Source organism: Pseudophryne corroboree, chromosome 1, assembly GCF_028390025.1.
Source record: "Pseudophryne corroboree isolate aPseCor3 chromosome 1, aPseCor3.hap2, whole genome shotgun sequence".
Classification (NCBI taxonomy): Eukaryota; Metazoa; Chordata; class Amphibia; order Anura; family Myobatrachidae; genus Pseudophryne; species Pseudophryne corroboree.
In genome coordinates this window covers 548,033,146-548,052,557 of record NC_086444.1, presented here as the reverse complement: position 1 = coordinate 548,052,557, position 19,412 = coordinate 548,033,146, and the positions used below count along the sequence as shown (strand labels likewise).

The following is a 19,412-nucleotide window of genomic DNA, read 5'->3' as shown; positions in this document are numbered from 1 at the left end:
CTTAACAAAAGTCTGAACTTCAGGTAGTGAAGCCAATTCTCTCTGGAAGAAAATAGATAGAGCCGAGACGGGCCCCCACCGTACCTGGCTCCGCCTGTGGAGCCCCAGCGTCATGCTGTGGACTTAGAGGAAGCGGGGGAGGACTTTTGCTCCTGGGAACTGGCTGTATGCTGCAGCTTTTACCCTCTACCTCTGCCTCTGGGCAGAAAGGACGCGCCTTTAACCCGCTTGCCCCTATAGGGCCGAAAGGACTGTACCTGATAATACGGTGCTTTCTTTGGCTGTGAGGGAACATGGGGTAAAAATGTAGACTTCCCAGCTGTTGCTGTGGAAACGAGGTCCGAGGGACCATCCCCGAACAATTCCTCACCCTTATAAGGCAGAACTTCCATGTGTCGTTTGGAATCTGCATCACCTGTCCACTGCCGAGTCCATAACCCTCTCCTGGCAGAAATGGACATTGCACTAATTTTGGATGCCAGCCGGCAAATATCCCTCTGTGCATCCCTCATGTATAAAAGTGCGTCTTTTATATGCTCTACGTTTAGCAAAATAGTGTCCCTGTCTAGGGTATCTATTTTTTCTGACAGGGAATCTGACCACGCAGCAGCAGCGCAGCACATCCAGGCTGAAGCTATAGCCGGTCTCAGTATCACACCCGTGTGTGTATATATAGATTTCAGGATAGCCTCCTGCTTTCTATCAGCAGATTCCTTCAGGGCGGCCGTATCCGGAGACGTTAGTGCCACCTTCTTTGACAGGCGCGTGAGCGCTTTATCCACCCTAGGGGATGTTTCCCAGTGTGACCTATGCTCTGGCGGGAAAGGGTACGCCATTAGTAACCTCTTAGAAATTACCATCTTTTTATCAGGGGAAGCCCACGCTTCTTCACACACTTCATTTAACTCTTCAGATGGAGGAAAAGCTACTGGTAGTTTTTTCTCTCCAAACATTATACCCTTTTTTGTGGTACCGGGGGTAACATCAGAAATGTGCAACACATTTTTCATTGCCTCAATCATGAAACGTGTGGCCCTACTGGAAGTTACATTAGTCTCTTCGTCGTCGACACTGGAGTCAGTATCCGTGTCGACATCTGTGTCAACCATCTGAGGTAGCGGGCGTTTTAGAGCCCCTGATGGTTTTTGAGACGCCTGGGCAGGCACAGGCTGAGAAGCCGGCTGTCCCACATTAGGTATGTCGTCAAACCTTTTATGTAAGGAGTCGACACTATCACGTAATTCCTTTCACAGCACCATCCACTCAGGTGTCGACCCCGCAGGGGGTGACATCACATTTACAGGCATCTGCTCCGCCTCCACATAAGCCTCCTCATCAAACATGTCGACACAGCCGTACAGACACACCGCAAACACACAGGGAATGCTCTGACAGAGGACAGGACCCCCACAAAGCCCTTTGGGGAGACAGAGAGAGTATGCCAGCACACACCAGAGCGCTATATAACACTGGGATCCCACTATCAATGAGTGTTTTCCCTATAGCTGCTTTTTTATAAATATATATATATACACATATATATATATATATATATATATATATATATATATATATATATATATATATATATATATATATAGCACCTAAATTTAGTGCCCCCCCCCCCCTCTCTCTCTCTCTCTCTTTTTCACCCTTCTGTAGTATTCTCAGACTGCAGGGGAGAGCCAGGGAGCTTCCTTCCAGCGGAACTGTGAGGGAAAAATGGCGCCAGTGTGCTGAGGGAGAAGCCCCGCCCCCTTTTCGGCAGACTTTCTCCCGCTTTTTCTGTGATACTGGCAGGGGTAATTTTACATCTATATAGCCTCTGGGACTATATAGGATTTATATTTTGCCAGCCAAGGTGTTATTTATTGCCCTCAGGGCGCCGCCCCCCCCCAGCGCCCTGCACCCATCAGTGACCAAAGTGTGAGGTGTACATGAGGAGCAATGGCGCACAGCTGCAGTGCTGTGCGCTACCTTGGTGAAGACCGAAGTCTTCTGCCGCCGATTTTCCGGACCTTCTTCGTGCTTCTGGCTCTGTAAGGGGGACGGCGGCGCGGCTCCGGGAACGAACACCAAGGTCGGGTCCTGCGGTCGATCCCTCTGGAGCTAATGGTGTCCAGTAGCCTAAGAAGCCCAAACTACCACCTGTTAGGTAGGTTCGCTTCTTCTCCCCTTAGTCCCTCGCTGCAGTGAGTCAGTTGCCAGCAGATCTCACTGAAAATAAAAAACCTAAATATACTTTCTTTCTAGGTGCTCAGGAGAGCCCCTAGTGTGCATCCAGCTCAGCCGGGCACAAGAATCTAACTGAGGTCTGGAGGAGGGTCTTAGTGGGAGGAGCCAGTGCACACCAGTAGTCTAAAAGCTCTCTTTATAGTTGTGCCCAGTCTCCTGCGGAGCCGCTAATCCCCATGGTCCTTACGGAGTCCCCAGCATCCACTTAGGACGTTAGAGAAAAAGCCTTATGAGCAGAGTACTAATAAGGGGTACATTTACTAAGCAGTGATAAAGTGGAGAAGTGAGCCAGTGGAGAAGTTGCCCATGGCAACCAATCAGCACTGAAGTAACATCTATAATTTGCATACTATAAAATGATACAGAGCTGCTGATTGGTTGATGGGGAAATTTCTCCACTGGCTCACTTCTCTGCTCTTATCACTGCTTAGTAACTGTACCCCTACATTACATAGGTACGATACCTTCTCAAATGCTTCCTGAACAGATGAAGATTCTCTCAAGAACTCTTCTACAAACGAGTTAACATAGCGCTGCCTTGTTTCGTGTGGTACTTTAGAAGTGCTTTCATGTACAGTCGATGACTTTCTACGAGTGGTAGCCTATTAACACAAAATAAAAGGTTATGCACTTACACGCCACTAAGTTAACCTTCAAAAGGAAATCTATTTAAAAATAAAGAAACAAACATTACACTACAGAAATGATTGGTCTGTGCTTTAATTGTGGTTGATCAAACCAAACTCAAAATATCCTAAATATTAAGGGATAGATGGACAAAAGATTCTAACACAGGCAAAGGGGAGAAGTACTACATTTTGGAGAGTGATAAAGTGGAGAGATATGGAAAGAGATCCTATTAGTAGCATTAATTTACTGCTAATAGATTTGCTGGGGCTATATTATTAGCCCTAATGCCGGCATCATGATCCCCCGATGCCAGCACTTATCTCGTATAATGCTTCGTGTGCATAATCCACAATAAACAGCCCTTCAGACCTGCAATAGCACATGGGTCCAGGAACTTATCCTGGAATAAGTGAACATATTCCCCATTGGGCTAAAGGAGATATCCGACCATTTCTTTTGGCCAAACAATAAATAAAATAAATTGGACTAATGGGATACCCCTCAAAGTACCAACCATTTAGCTCCCAACTGTTATGAGCTAATTGGTTGGTAATTTATTTCCCGCCATAACTTAGTACATCTGCCCCAAGTGTTGGTGTTGCCCACAGCAACCAGATTCCAGCTATCATTTCTCTAATGTATTCTAGAAAATGAAAGACAGAATGCTATAAAAGTACTCTTGCCATATCAAATGTAAACTTTGATTACTAGTTAAAATTAAAAACAGGTATGCTTTAACTGGATATAGGAAAACTGAAGCATTATATACATACATACATACAAGTTTCACAAAAATATATTTTTCTTTCAATAACCTGCATATATTTTGGTGTTGTTACCTTCACTGGGGTCATCTGTATTGTCCTTTTTTGAGGAACACCAGACTTCAAGGTTGTGGCACATGTACTTCCTTGGAAGAACCCACTTAACTGGTTCCTAGCTGGCACGACTGGCTGGACCTCCACTAGATTTAAACAAACTAATAAAATAAATCCCAGTTAACTCCGTGGAAAAAGTATACATCATACTATTGACCGTTTAAGGGTTTTGAAAGGCTAGAAGTTGAGCAAGTGAGCTTACACTTTCATGGAAGCGTTGTTTGAAGCTTACTAAAATGACAAAGCTTTACTTCTATAGGTTTTAATCATCTGGTGTCAAATACTAAACTAACCATTTTGAAGGGTCTCTGTGGTGCCAACACATGGACAATATCAGCTACTTAACCAAAGCAGCCAATTGGCATGGTACCTACAATACGGTGGTCACTGCTAAGCTACAGCCATCTTGCAGATTCACATCTTTCAACCGTGAAGTGGATTGCAATCCGTGGCCATTGAAGACTCAAATCTCATACACATTCTCAGAAATGCATACAAGAGTTAAAGGTAACTGAGCAGCAAGAAAGCTTATTTCATCTATGTTTAACCTCTATGCAGTTCCTTACCCATCTGACCAAAGTTGTGAAAAGCAGGGGTTAGGCTGGCAATTCTTTTCTGTGATGAGGCAACAAAAGCTTGTCCTCCTTTAACAGCTGAAGTGATCTGCAGTGCTTGTTGTTGAACATGTAGTATCCTTGTGTGAGGTATTTGCTGAGTGGTAGGGCCTCTGTAAGGCACAAGTATACTGTTGCTTGTTTTGACCTATAAAAAACAAAAATAAGCCAAAATATGCTAAGTTTCACACCTGCATTTTAGAAGCACTGTATACGAATCAAACTGGTGCTTCACATTTTAAAGAAATTGCTGTTGGGTGAAACTACTACATTAAGCACTCATTAGGAAGAGTCAGAAAATGCATGTACCGTAACTGCCCTAATGTACTCACTGCATGTTTAACTTACAACTACAGCCCCATTACCAACTACTGGCACATACAGTGCTTTGTAATGTGTACTGCAGATACTGCAAAGTGTATGCAACCAACACAACGGTAAAAAAAAAAAAAAAAAAAAAAAATGGGTGGGTAAACAATGCTTTTTTTAAGACATTTATAATAAGAATTTACTTACCGATAATTCTATTTCTCGGAGTCCGTAGTGGATGCTGGGGTTCCTGAAAGGACCATGGGGAATAGCGGCTCCGCAGGAGACAGGGCACAAAAAGTAAAGCTTTAGGATCAGGTGGTGTGCACTGGCTCCTCCCCCTATGACCCTCCTCCAAGCCAGTTAGGTACTGTGCCCGGACGAGCGTACACAATAAGGGAGGAATTTTGAATCCCGGGTAAGACTCATACCAGCCACACCAATCACACCGTACAACTTGTGATCTAAACCCAGTTAACAGTATGATAACAGCGGAGCCTCTGAAAAGATGGCTCACAACAATAATAACCCGATTTTTGTAACTATGTACAAGTATTGCAGATAATCCGCACTTGGGATGGGCGCCCAGCATCCACTACGGACTCCGAGAAATAGAATTATCGGTAAGTAAATTCTTATTTTCTCTATCGTCCTAGTGGATGCTGGGGTTCCTGAAAGGACCATGGGGATTATACCAAAGCTCCCAAACGGGCGGGAGAGTGCGGATGACTCTGCAGCACCGAATGAGAGAACTCCAGGTCCTCTTTTGCCAGGATATCAAATTTGTAGAATTTTACAAACGTGTTCTCCCCTGACCACGTAGCTGCTCGGCAGAGTTGTAATGCCGAGACCTCTCGGGCAGCCGCCCAAGATGAGCCCACCTTCCTTGTGGAATGGGCCTTAACCGATTTAGACTGTGGCAGGCCTGCCTCAGAATGTGCAAGTTGAATTGTGTTACAAATCCAACGAGCAATCGACTGCTTAGAAGCAGGCGCACCCAACTTGTTGGGTGCATACAGTATAAACAGCGAGTCAGATTTTCTGACTCCAGCTGTCCTGGAATATATTTTCAGGGCCCTGACAACTTCTAGCAACTTGGAGTCCTCCAAGTCCCTAGTAGGTGCAAGGCACCACAATAAGCTGGTTCAGGTGAAACACTGACACCACCTTAGGGAGAGAACTGGGGACGAGTCCGCAGCTCTGCCCTGTCCGAATGGACAAACAGATATGGGCTTTTTTGAGAAAAACCACCAATTTGACACTCGCCTGGTCCAGGCCAGGGCCAAGAGCATGGTCACTTTTTATGTGAGATGCTGCAAATCCACATATTTGACTGGTTTTAAACCAATGTGATTTGAGAAATCCCAGAACTACGTTGAGATCCCACAGTGCCACTGGAGGCACAAAAAAGGGGTTTGTATATGCAATACTCCCTTGACAAACTTCTGGACTTCAGGAACTGAAGCCAATTCTTTCTGGAAGAAAATTTACAGGGCCGAATTTGAACCTTAATGGACCCCAATTTGAGGCCCATAGACACTCCTGTTTGCAGGAAATGCAGGAAACGACAGAGTTGAAATTTCTTTGTGGGGCCTTCCTGGCCTCACACCACGCAACATATTTTCGCCACACGTGGTGATAATGTTGTGCGGTCACCTCCTTTCTGGCTTTGACCAGGGTAGGAATGACCTCTTCCGGAATGCCTTTTTTTTTTTTCCCTTAGGATCCGGCTTTCCATCGCCATGCCGACAAACGCAGCTGCGGTAAGTCTTGGAACAGACATGGTACTTGCTGAAGCAAGTCCCTTCTTAGCGGCAGAGGCCATAAGACCTCTGTAAGCATCTCTTGAAGTTCCGGGTACCAAGTCCTTCTTGGCCAATCCGGAGCCATGAGTATAGTTCTTACTCCTCTACGTCTTATAATTCTCAGCACCTTAGGTATGAGAAGCAGAGGAGGGAACACATACACCGACTGGTACACCCACGGTGTTACCAGAACGTCCACATCTATTGCCTGAGGGTCCCTTGACCTGGCGCAATACCTGTCCCGTTTTTTGTTCAGACGGGACGCCATCATGTCCACCTTTGGTATTTCCCAACGGTTTACAATCATGTGGAAAAAACTTCTCAATGAAGTTTCCACTCTCCCGGGTGGAGGTCGTGCTGAGGAAGTCTGCTTCCCAGTTTCCATTCCCGGGATGAAAAACTGCTGACAGTGTTATCACATGATTTTCCGCCCAGCAAAAAGTCCTTGCAGTTTCTGCCATTGCCCTCCTGCTTCTTGTGTCGCCCTGTCTGTTTACGTGGGCGACTGCCGTGATGTTTTTCCCACTGGATCAATACCGGCTGACCTTGAAGCAGAGGTCTTGCTAAGCTTAGAGCATTATAAATTTACCCTTAGCTCCAGTATATTTATGTGGAGAAAAGTCTCCATACTTGATCACACTCCCTGGAAATTTTTCCCTTGTGTGACTGCTCCCCAGCCTCTCAGGCTGGGCTCCGTGGTTACCAGCATCCAATCCTGAATGCCGAATCTGCGGCCCTCTAGAAGATGAGCACTCTATAACCACCACAGGAGAGACACCCTTGTCCTTGGATATTGGGTTATCCGCTGATGCATCTGAAGATGCGATCCGGACCATTTGTCCAGCAGATCCCACTGAAAAGTTCTTACGTGAAATCTGCCGAATGGAATTGCTTCGTAGGAAGCCACCATTTTTACCAGGACCCTTGTGCAATGATGCACTGTTTTTAGGAGGTTCCTGACTTGCTCGGATAACTCCCTGGCTTTCTCTTCCGGGAGAAACACCTTTTTCTGGACTGTGTCCAGAATCATCCCTAGGCACAGCAGACGTGTCGTCGGGATCAGCTGCGATTTTGGAATATTTAGAATCCACCCGTGCTGATTGTAGCAGTATCCGAGATAGTGCTACTCCCACCTCCAACTGTTCCCTGGACTATGCCCCTATCAGGAGATCGTCCAAGTAAGGGATAATTAAGACGCCTTTTCTTCGAAGAAGAATCATCAATTCGGCCATTACCTTGGTAAAGACCCCGGGGTGCCGTGGACAATCCAAACGGCAGCGTCTGAAACTGATAGTGACAGTTCTGCACCACGAACCTGAGGTACCCTTAGTGAGAAGGGCAAATTTGGGACATAGAGGTAAGCATCCCTGATGTCCCGGGACACTATATAGTCCCCTTCTTCCTGGTTCGTTATCACTGCTCTGAGTGACTTCATCTTAATTTGAACCTTTGTAAGTGTTCAAAAAAAAATTTTTTAGAATAAGTCTCACCTAACCTTCTGGCTTCAGTACCACAATATAGTGTGGAATAATACCCCTTTTCTGTAGTAGGAGGGGTAATTTAATTGTCACCTGCTGGGAACACAGCTTTTGAATTTTTTCCCATACTACCTCCTTGTCGGAGGGAGACTTGGTAAAGCAGACTTCAGGAGCCTGCGAAGGGGAAACGTCTCGACATTCCCATCTGTACCCCCGGGATACTACTTGTAGGATCCAGGGGTCCTGTACGGTCTCAGCGCCATGCTGAGAACTTGTCAGACGCGGTGGAACGCTTCTGTTCCTGGGAATAGGCTGCCTGTTGCAGTCTTCTTCCCTTTCCTCTATCCCTGGGCAGATATGATCTTATAGGGACGAGAGGACTGAGGCTGAAAAGACGGTGTCTTTTTCTGCAGAGATGTGACTTAGGGTAAAAAACGGTGGATTTTCCAGCAGTTGCCGTGACCACCAGGTCCGATGGACCGACCCCAAACAAGTCCTCTTCCTTTATACGGCCATACTGTGCCGTTTGGAATCTGCATCACCTGACCACTGTCGTGTCCATAACATCTTCTGGCAGTTATGGACATCGCGTTTATTCATGATGCCAGAGTGCAAATATCCCTCTGTGCATCTCGCATATATAGAAATGCTCTATAGTCAATAAAATACTGTCCCTGTCAAGGGTATCAATATTTTTAGTCAGGGAATCCGACCAAGCCACCCTAGCTCTGCACATCCAGGCTGAGGCGATCGCTGGCCGCAGTATAACACCAGTATGTGTGTATATACTTTTTATTATATTTTCCAGCCTTGTCAGCTGGTCCTTGAGGACGGCCCTATTGATTTATGGAATCATATTTATGAATATTAATATTTAATATATCATATATGGTATTTAATATATGGATATATTTCAATTAATATGCATTTATCATATATATCTGCAAATATATTATGTCAGGCTTACAAACTAATTGGCTGATACATATATGCAGTCCTTATACATATGACTTATGAAGTTATTAAGTTAAGATTCCTTAAAGAGAGTTCAAGCTTGAATATTACCGCTCTTTTTATATGATTCTTTATTTACAGGCAGATCAAATCGTACAGAATAAGATATACACAGTAGTGATATATATACTAATTATAATTATATTAAGCTATGCTATGTTTCCTTCGTTACATAACATAAAACAACATGACATAAGTTTCACAAACAGTTTCAATTATTATCATATTTATACTTGCAAGTTAAAGATTGCCATCCCAAGAATCATTCCTTCTGCATGTTCTCCGTGACTTCTCCTCCTGACTGACTTCCTTCCTTCTTCTTCTTCTCCCTCTCCCTCTTCCTTCTAACTCCTAACTACAAGTCTGGTCCTTTTATCTCATATTTTACCAATTCAAACTATCATATTCTCATAGTTTCCAATGGAATAGGTAATTATAGGTTTGTCAGATTCCAAGGTGTAATAAAACAAACATTGAACTGGGCTGTCGTGTCCTGTTCACGGAGGCATGGTGTCATAAAAGTGTGGTGTCCACACTGCCTTAAGCAAGTATAGTATTGTAAAATCTGGAATGTCTTTTCATCCAAAGTTCTGTTGTATTGACAAGTTTTCCTGGGGTCGGTTACACAATGTTTTATCAATGGATGTGATCTCTTTTCATAGTAGTTAATTTATACTCCCTAGCTTTTAACCTTCACTGGACAATAGACAAACCAGTAGATTCTGATCTACTGTAAGCACACCTGTGAATTCCAATGACCAACAGAGCTCTGTCACATACCTATTATCATTTATGGCCTAATACCTTTTCTCTACAATGACTCTTGATCTTACTGTAACCTCTCTGGCCTTATTTATGACTAGAGCAGAATAAACCTGTTCCCTACACTATTTTTTACCATCTTGCTGTAAAACACAAATATACAGTATATCTATATAAACACATACACAAACCTAATCTCTTAAATCAGCTAAACATTACCTCATACATTCAAACTTATTTCATATCTATTCCTTACTATATATATCCAGTATACTGTCCACTATGGTAACATCGCCTATTTATAATGAATTATATTTTGATTCAGACAATATCCATTGCCCTAATATTATACTAAGTGCAGACAATTACCTATAAGGCAACAGTCGCCCCCTTGTGGCCATGAGAAATTCTTTTGATTGGCCACACATTAAACTAGCGTAATTGCTTCCAAATACATTTCAAAATATTCCTTCAAACATAACTTTCGTTGTAACCATAATATATACCATAAGTGTAATAATAATAACCATTATGATTTTAAAAATCTCTAAAAATTCTTAGCTTACCTAACCTTATTCTACTTTTAACTAAAGCAGACAAAACTGAGGTTTTTATTCAGTATTCATGAGGAAAACTAATTTCTACAGACATTTGGAATACCATAGCCCAATTGTAGACCTTTTTTCTGTATCTGGATCAGTACGTTTGGACATTTTTGCTGTTCTTGTATGTAGCAATTTACTGGGATAAGACTGTCATCTGCGTGGTTTGCTTGCAATTGGAGATGCCTTGCGTTTGCATTATGGCCTTGCGTTTGCAACATTTGCACCATTACTAGAAGTAGAATTCTTCGTAGCAGCTGCTCCTTTGCTTGCCATTTCGCTGTTTGAGGCAGAGGGCTGTGTACGTCGAGTGCTGTGTCTTGAACATTCAGTACTTGTGACGACCCTCAGTAATAGTAATAGTCTTTATACAGTCTTTAGCAGTTCTGTTTCCTTTGCGTTTATCCAATGCCGCAGTTGTGACCAGTGTCCATATTGCTTTTGCACAAACAGGTTGTGATTTTGAATAGAACAGGCATATATGAAACAGTCTTTTTTTTTTTTTCTTTCTTTCTTTCTTTCCTTGCTTGTTAATAGTAGGTCTTAATTGTCTTCGGGCAATAGTACCACAAATGGCTGTGAGTAGTACACCTACTCTGTTCTGTATTTCCTCACTGAATAAATTACCATGCAGTCTTAAATCTCCTTATTCTACCTTGTACCTATTTATACATCTCAATCTTACATAAACTTATACCAGTTTAACCCATATAAAGGCGTTTTCTATCCTACCTATATTTTGACTAATAATTATTTAAAATGCTTTTGATGTGTATATAGTAACATCCTATCAATACAATAAATGAATATAATTTTGCTTCAAACAGATATTAAATATCATTTAGGAATGGCTTTAAATATATCTAATTCCATCCAATATTATTTTATATGCAGCCATGTGCATATACAGTGACCCTGTTATGCTACAAATAATTATCTTAGACTTGTGACAGTCTTTATTAAGAGAATTATTCATCCCACTTAATAATCTCGGCCCAATTTGTTATAACGTGGTATACCATCCTGTATTAGATATTTAATTACTTTTGAAGCTTTTACGAAGGAAGCATAGGTAGTATCTATTGTGTAATATATAAAAAAAACATAAAATATTTACAAGGTATATATGCAATGATATAAAATATATCTCAGACAAATGTTTACATATATGTGATTAAGGTATATGAAGGGATGAGACAGTTCTGTATAATCACAGTGATGAGATGTGCTGTACACTGTTGTGGGAGTGTACATGTAGTTTGAAAGACAAGTAATGATTACTTGTGATGAAAGGGTTAATGAAAACCTTCCCCTTTCTTGTGAAACTGGAAAACTCCTTGAGGATTTGTCCATATATCAGTCTTTAGGGATGCTATGTAGATTTTGCTGGATAGCAGCGATGAAAGGGTTAATGAAGACCTTTTCCCTTGTAAATTGGAGTCTTTTTGGAGTCTTGCACCATTCTGTATACAGGTTGCCAGGATTACTATGAATCAAACAAAAATACATACAATGACTATCACAGATATTTATACAGTGATTTAACATAGCTTGCTATGCATTCTGTCCTATCTGCTGCATGTTATCAGGTACAGAATTTACAAATGTGTCTTTTAACGATTGAATAACAAACAAACAATTGTTTCTGGCCTGTGCCAATCTTTCCTGTCACATTGTGTGTCAATGACAGCACAATTGTCGCTGCAGATATGATGCAGGTTTAATTTGGAAACTGTGGCTGTTTGAACATCAAAGCAAACAATGGCTTCATTGGATCTAACAAGTAAAGGAATGATACTACCGTATTCACTTGTGACCATACTCCCTTGTGATGCAGCCTGGTCCCAGACTGTCTTTAACCATAGCGTTTGCTGCTTGGTGTGGCTCCTTAGTTTGGAAGAATCTTGGAGCTTCTGAAAAAACCTACTTTTGTGGGGAGAGAAACTTGTTAAACTTTGCCAAATATGTATTGCAGGTCCCAGGGCTTTCTGTCTTTCCACACCTGTAATAAAATGGTTATGGCACCAGGGCATAAAAACATTTTCATCCTGGTGATCCTTTTTGTCATTGTTAATTGGTGTGTGGTTTGCAGAATGACACTCTGCATGTGGTCTCTCTGAGAGCATGCAAACATTTGCACCATCACTAGAAGTCTCTGAGTGCTCTGTGGGGGTTACATAAGTTTGGGAACTTTGTTTGTAAACATGCATTCCTGAATTAATTTCATGGATTTTCCCTTTAAACATGTTTCCAGGTGAATACATTTCAAGGTTTGCAACTCTGGTTGCCATGGGAGTTTTCACCATGGGGAACTTCCCCACCCCTGTGTGCACTGTACTGCTGCTATCAGTGTTTAAATCTGCTGACAATTCACCTTTGCCTAAGGGCATAACAAATTCTTCATTTACATTGGGAACTCTGAGAGTGTATTCAGCAGAATACTCATAATCTGAGTTACAATGATCTTCCCCCTTACTAGACACAGTATAGGGGACATCTCCTATTGCTGCTACCTCCTTTACATTAATGTGCTGTCTGATGATAGACACATCCGGCACATTGCTACTTTCTTCCTTTACCACAGAGGCTGTTCTGCTGGTGGTCTGTGTGACCATAGCAGACTCCATGCGCTGCACATTGATGCAGTCCTGCAACATGTAACTTTCCTTAATTTTAGGATCTTGACTGATTAAGTCATTTCTGACTCCTGTAGACTCTGTGTACAGAGTTTCACATACCTCAACACTATTCCTGTTTGGTGTTTCTATCTCAGCTTGCTTGCTGGATGTTATCTCTTCATCAGAGATCTTGACAATTTGATTACAAACTGTCAGGCTTTTCGCTTCTGCCCCAAACTTTTTCTGTTTATTTTTCTGTTTAAGGGACTTAAATAACGAATGCATTTTTGCATTAATGGTCAGGCACGCCTTACGAAGACGTGAACCTGATTCTTCTTTATATTTCTGTTTGGCTTCTAGAGCCGCAGTTCTGCGCATTTTTCTAAATGCTACAGAAAACTTTTGCATTTTTAACATTTCAATGCTAAATTTATATATTCTTTGTTTTTAGTACTGAAGGTATCCTCTCCTTAAGATTGACCGGTGTCTTAAGGTTAAACTCTAATACCTGGTACATTTATACATTTATTTGGAAATACTCTTTTCCACTGTGCACATTTTCTATTCTAGGCCTTTAAATTCTTTATTCTCATTTGTAACCTATTCCACTGTGATCTTGTATTTTGCCAGCAGGCTTATAGCCTTTGGTGCTGCTTCCTAATAGATATTATGTTAGTTAAAATAACGTATATTGCACTAACACATTTATCCTAGGTTATACAGAATACAAAATTGACATTACACAATGGTAATAAATTTTCATAGATACATCCCCACCGTGATTCTGCAGATTTGGTAGCCAGCTTATAGCATCTGCTACTCCTCATAAATATTATAGATCAGATAATCAGATTCAGTAATAACAAGTCCAATTCGTGGTCGCCAATATTGATTTATGGAATCATATTTATGAATATTAATATTTAATATATCATATATGGTATTTAATATATGGATATATTTCAATTAATATGCATTTATCATATATATCTGCAAATATATTATGTCAGGCTTACAAACTAATTGGCTGATACATATATGCAGTCCTTATACATATGACTTATGAAGTTATTAAGTTAAGATTCCTTAAAGAGAGTTCAAGCTTGAATATTACCGCTCTTTTTATATGATTCTTTATTTACAGGCAGATCAAATCGTACAGAATAAGATATACACAGTAGTGATATATATACTAATTATAATTATATTAAGCTATGCTATGTTTCCTTCGTTACATAACATAAAACAACATGACATAAGTTTCACAAACAGTTTCAATTATTATCATATTTATACTTGCAAGTTAAAGATTGCCATCCCAAGAATCATTCCTTCTGCATGTTCTCCGTGACTTCTCCTCCTGACTGACTTCCTTCCTTCTCCTTCTTCTTCTCCCTCTCCCTCTTCCTTCTAACTCCTAACTACAAGTCTGGTCCTTTTATCTCATATTTTACCAATTCAAACTATCATATTCTCATAGTTTCCAATGGAATAGGTAATTATAGGTTTGTCAGATTCCAAGGTGTAATAAAACAAACATTGAACTGGGCTGTCGTGTCCTGTTCACGGAGGCATGGTGTCATAAAAGTGTGGTGTCCACACTGCCTTAAGCAAGTATAGTATTGTAAAATCTGGAATGTCTTTTCATCCAAAGTTCTGTTGTATTGACAAGTTTTCCTGGGGTCGGTTACACAATGTTTTATCAATGGATGTGATCTCTTTTCATAGTAGTTAATTTATACTCCCTAGCTTTTAACCTTCACTGGACAATAGACAAACCAGTAGATTCTGATCTACTGTAAGCACACCTGTGAATTCCAATGACCAACAGAGCTCTGTCACATACCTATTATCATTTATGGCCTAATACCTTTTCTCTACAATGACTCTTGATCTTACTGTAACCTCTCTGGCCTTATTTATGACTAGAGCAGAATAAACCTGTTCCCTACACTATTTTTTACCATCTTGCTGTAAAACACAAATATACAGTATATCTATATAAACACATACACAAACCTAATCTCTTAAATCAGCTAAACATTACCTCATACATTCAAACTTATTTCATATCTATTCCTTACTATATATATCCAGTATACTGTCCACTATGGTAACATCGCCTATTTATAATGAATTATATTTTGATTCAGACAATATCCATTGCCCTAATATTATACTAAGTGCAGACAATTACCTATAAGGCAACAGCCCTATCTATAGACGGTACCGCCACTTGTTTTGATAAGCGTGTGAGCGCCTTATCCACCTTAAGGGGTGTTTCCCAACGCGCCCTAACTTCTGGCGGGAAAGGGTATACCGCCCATAATTTTCTATCGGGGGGAACCCACGCATCATCACACACTTTATTTAATTTATCTGATTCAGGAAAAACTATGGTAGTTTTTTCACATCCCACATAATACCCTCTTTTGTGGTACTTGTAGTATCAGAAATACGTAACACCTCCTTCATTGCCTTTAACGTGTGGCCCTAATAAGGAATACGTTTGTTTATTCACCGTCGACACTGGATTCAGTGTCCCTGTCTGTGTCTGTGTCGACCGACTAAAGTAAACGGGCGTTTTAAAACCCTTGACGGTGTTTTTGAGACGTCTGGACCGTACTAATTGTTTGTCGGCCGTCTCATGTCGTCAACCGACCTTGCAGCGTGTTGACATTATCACGTAATTTCCTAAATAAGCCATCCATTCCGGTGTCGACTCCCTAGAGAGTGACATCACCATTACAGGCAATTGCTCCGCCTCCTCACCAACATCGTCCTCCTACCTGTCGACACACACGTACCGACACACAGCACACACACAGGGAATGCTCTGATAGAGGACAGGACCCACTAGCCCTTTGGAGAGACAGAGGGAGAGTTTGCCAGCACACACCAAAAACGCTATAATTATATAGGGACAACCTTATATAAGTGTTTTCCCTTATAGCATCTTAATATATATATATAAGCATATCGCCAAATTAGTGCCCCCCCTCTCTGTTTTAACCCTGTTTCTGTAGTGCAGTGCAGGGGAGAGCCTGGGAGCCTTCCCTCCAGCCTTTCTGTGAGGGAAAATGGCACTGTGTGCTGAGGAGATAGGCCCCGCCCCTTTTTCGGCGGCCTCGTCTCCCGCTCTTAACGGATTCTGGCAGGGGTTAAATATCTCCATATAGCCTCCGGAGGCTATATGTGAGGTATTTTTAGCCAAAATAGGTATTCATTTGTCTCCCAGGGCGCCCCCCTCCCAGCGCCCTGCACCCTCAGTGACTGCCGTGTGAAGTGTGCTGAGAGGAAAATGGCGCACAGCTGCAGTGCTGTGCGCTACCTTTAGAAGACTGAGGAGTCTTCTGCCGCCGATTCTGGACCTCTTCTTACTTCAGCATCTGCAAGGGGGCCGACGGCAAGGCTCCGGTGACCATCCAGGCTGTACCTGTGATCGTCCCTCTGGAGCTGATGTCCAGTAGCCAATCCATGCTGCACGCAGGTGAGTTCACTTCTTCTCCCCTAAGTCCCTCGTTGCAGTGATCCTGTTGCCAGCAGGACTCACTGTAAAATAAAAAACCTAAGCTAAACTTTCCTAAGCAGCTCTTTAGGAGAGCCACCTAGATTGCACCCTTCTCGGCCGGGCACAAAATCTAACTGGCTTGGAGGAGGGTCATAGGGGGAGGAGCCAGTGCACACCACCTGATCCTAAAGCTTTACTTTTTGTGCCCTGTCTCCTGCGGAGCCGCTATTCCCCATGGTCCTTTCAGGAACCCCAGCATCCACTAGGACGATAGAGAAAAGTACTAAATCTGCAAAGGAGAGTTTATTGAAGGCATTCGTTCTTACTTCACATTTTGCTGATGGATGTGCAATTCTTTTCTTCTGGCCAAGGAGTAGATCCACACCCTTTGCTTCCTGCATTTCCATTTCAGATTGATCTTGACAACCCTGAAGAGTTAAAAATAAATAAATAGTATTTTAATACCTACCGGTAAATCCTTTTCTTAGTCCGTAGAGGATGCTTCAAGAACCATGGGGTATAGACGGGATCCGCAGGAGACATGGGCACTTTAAGACTTTAAAAGGGGTGTGAACTGGCTCCTCCCTCTATGCCCCTCCTCCAGACTTCACTTATAGGAACTGTGCCCAGGGAGACGGACATTTCGAGGAAAAGGATTTATTTAAACTAAGGTGAGATACATACGAGCTCACACCACAAACATGCCGTACACCAGGGCATTCAACGGCATGAATAACGTCAGCAACAGTCTGACTTAACGCAAAACATGTGTGTAACCATAACTAATAAATGCAGATACAGTACACACTGGGATAGGCGCCCAGCATCCTCTACGGACTAAGAGAAAAGGATTTACCGGTAGGTATTAAAATCCTATTCTCTCATATGTCCTAGAGGATGCTTCAAGAACCATGGGGTTTATACCAAAGCTCTAGAACGGGTGGGAGAGTGCGGATGACTCTGCAGCACCGATTGACCAAACAAGAGGTCCTCCTCAGCCAGGGTATCAAACTTGTAAAATTTCGCAAAGGTGTTTGATCCCGACCAAGTAACCGTTCGGCAAAGCTGTAATGCAGCCGCCCAGGATGAGCCCACCTTTCTGGTAGAATGGGCCTTCACCGATTTCGGTAACGGCAATACCGCCATAGAATGAGCTTGCTGAATCGTATTACAGATCCAGCATGCAATAGTCTGCTTGGAAGCAGGAGCCCAAATCTTGTTGGGAGCCCACAGGACAAACAGAGCCTCTGTTTTCCTAATTTGAGCCGTTCTGGCGACATAGATTTTCAAAGCTTCGATTCAGCCAAGGCGTCAGTAGCCACTGGCACCACAATAGGCTGGTTTACGTGAAACGATGAAACCACTTTTGGCAGAAATTGCTGACGAGTTCTCAACTCCGCTCTATCAGCATGGAAGATTAAATAGGGGCTTTTGTGAGACAAAGCCGCCAATTCAGATACCCGCCTTGCAGATGCCAAGGCCAACAACATGACTACCTTCCAAGTAAGGAATTTCAACTCAACCTTACGTAAAGGTTCAAACTAATGAGATTGCAGGAACTGCAACACCACATTAAGATCCCATGGTGCCACTGGGGGCATAAAGGGAGGTTGGATGTGCAGCACGCCTTTCACGAAGGTCTGAACTTCCGGAAGGGAGGCCAATTCTTTCTGAAAGAAATTTGATAAGGCCGAAATTTGTACTTTAATGGAGCCTAACTTTAGGCCCGCATCCACACCTGCTTGCAAAAAAAATGGAGCAAACGCCCCAGCTGAAATTCTTCCGTAGGCGCCGTCTTGGATTCACACAAAGACACATTTCCTCCAAATACGGTGGTAATGCTTTGCCGTTACTGCTTTTCTAGCCTGAAGTGTGGGAATGACTTCACTGGGAATACCCTTTCGGGCTAGGATTTGGCGTTCAACTGCCATGCAGTCAAACGCAGCTGCGGTAAGTCTGGATACACGCACGGTCCTTGCTGTATCAGGTTCTCTCTTAGAGGAAGAGGCCAGGGATCTTCTATGAGTAATTCTTGAAGATCTGGATACCAGGCCCTCCTTGGCCAGTCTGGAACAATGAGGATCGCCTGGACCCTTGTCATTCTTATGATCTTTATCACCTTTGGAATGAGTGGAAGTGGAAGGAACACAGACAGACTGAAACACCCACAGGGTCACCAGGGCGTCCACCGCTATTGCTTGAGGGTCCCTCGACCTGGAACAATATCTCTGAAGTTTCTTGTTGAGGCGAGACGCCATCATGTCTATTTGAGGAATTCCCCAATGACTTGTCACTTCTGCAAAGACCTCTTGATAAAAGACCCCACTCTCCTGGATGGAGATAGTGTCTGCTGAGGAAGTCTGCTTCCCAGTTGTCCACTCCTGGAATGAAGACTGCTGACAGAGCTTGCATGTTTCTCCGCCCAGCGAAGAACTTTAGTGGCCTCCACCATCGCCGCTCTGCTGTTTGTGCCGCCCTGGCGGTTTATGTAGGCCACTGCTGTTACGTTGTCTGACTGAATCAAGATGGGCAGACCGCGAAGATGTTCCACTTGCAGAAGGCCGTTGTAAATGGCCCTTAATTCCAGAATGTTTATGTGCAGACAAGCTTCCTGGCTTGACCATTTTCCCTGGAAATTTTTCCCCTGTGTGACTGCTCCCCAGCCTGGGAGACTTGCATCTGTGGTCACCAGGATCCAATCCTGAATCCCGAACCTGCGTCCCTCTAGGAGGTGAGAACTGTGCAGCCACCACAGGAGAGAGATTCTGGTTCTGGAAGGTAGGATTATTTTCCGGTGCATGTACAGTGAGACCCGGACCACTTGTCCAACAGGTCCCACTGAAACACTCTGGCATGGAACCTGCCAAACTGAATGGCCTCATAGGCCACCACCATCTTCCCCAGCAACAGAGTGCATTGAAGAATCAACACTCTTGCCGGTTTCAGAATCCGTTTT

At 42.8% G+C, this 19,412-nt stretch overlaps 1 protein-coding gene across 5 annotated transcripts in view; it reads right to left on the bottom strand.

Annotated features, from left to right (window-relative positions):
• LOC134898490 (RNA exonuclease 1 homolog) overlaps window positions 1-19,412 on the bottom strand; it is a 279,518-nt gene that overhangs the window by 152,499 nt on the left and 107,607 nt on the right. For 4 of the 5 annotated variants that reach the window (XM_063914100.1, XM_063914099.1, XM_063914101.1 and 1 more), the window contains exons 4-7: window positions 16,783-16,884; window positions 4,310-4,505; window positions 3,705-3,844; window positions 2,700-2,837 (exon numbers count right to left, since the gene is read on the bottom strand). In XM_063914100.1, coding sequence (XP_063770170.1) covers window positions 2,700-2,837; window positions 3,705-3,844; window positions 4,310-4,505; window positions 16,783-16,884 — 576 coding nt within the window. The remainder of the gene's footprint in view (window positions 1-2,699; window positions 2,838-3,704; window positions 3,845-4,309; window positions 4,506-16,782; window positions 16,885-19,412) is intronic. The other variant, XM_063914098.1, reaches the window with a different exon arrangement.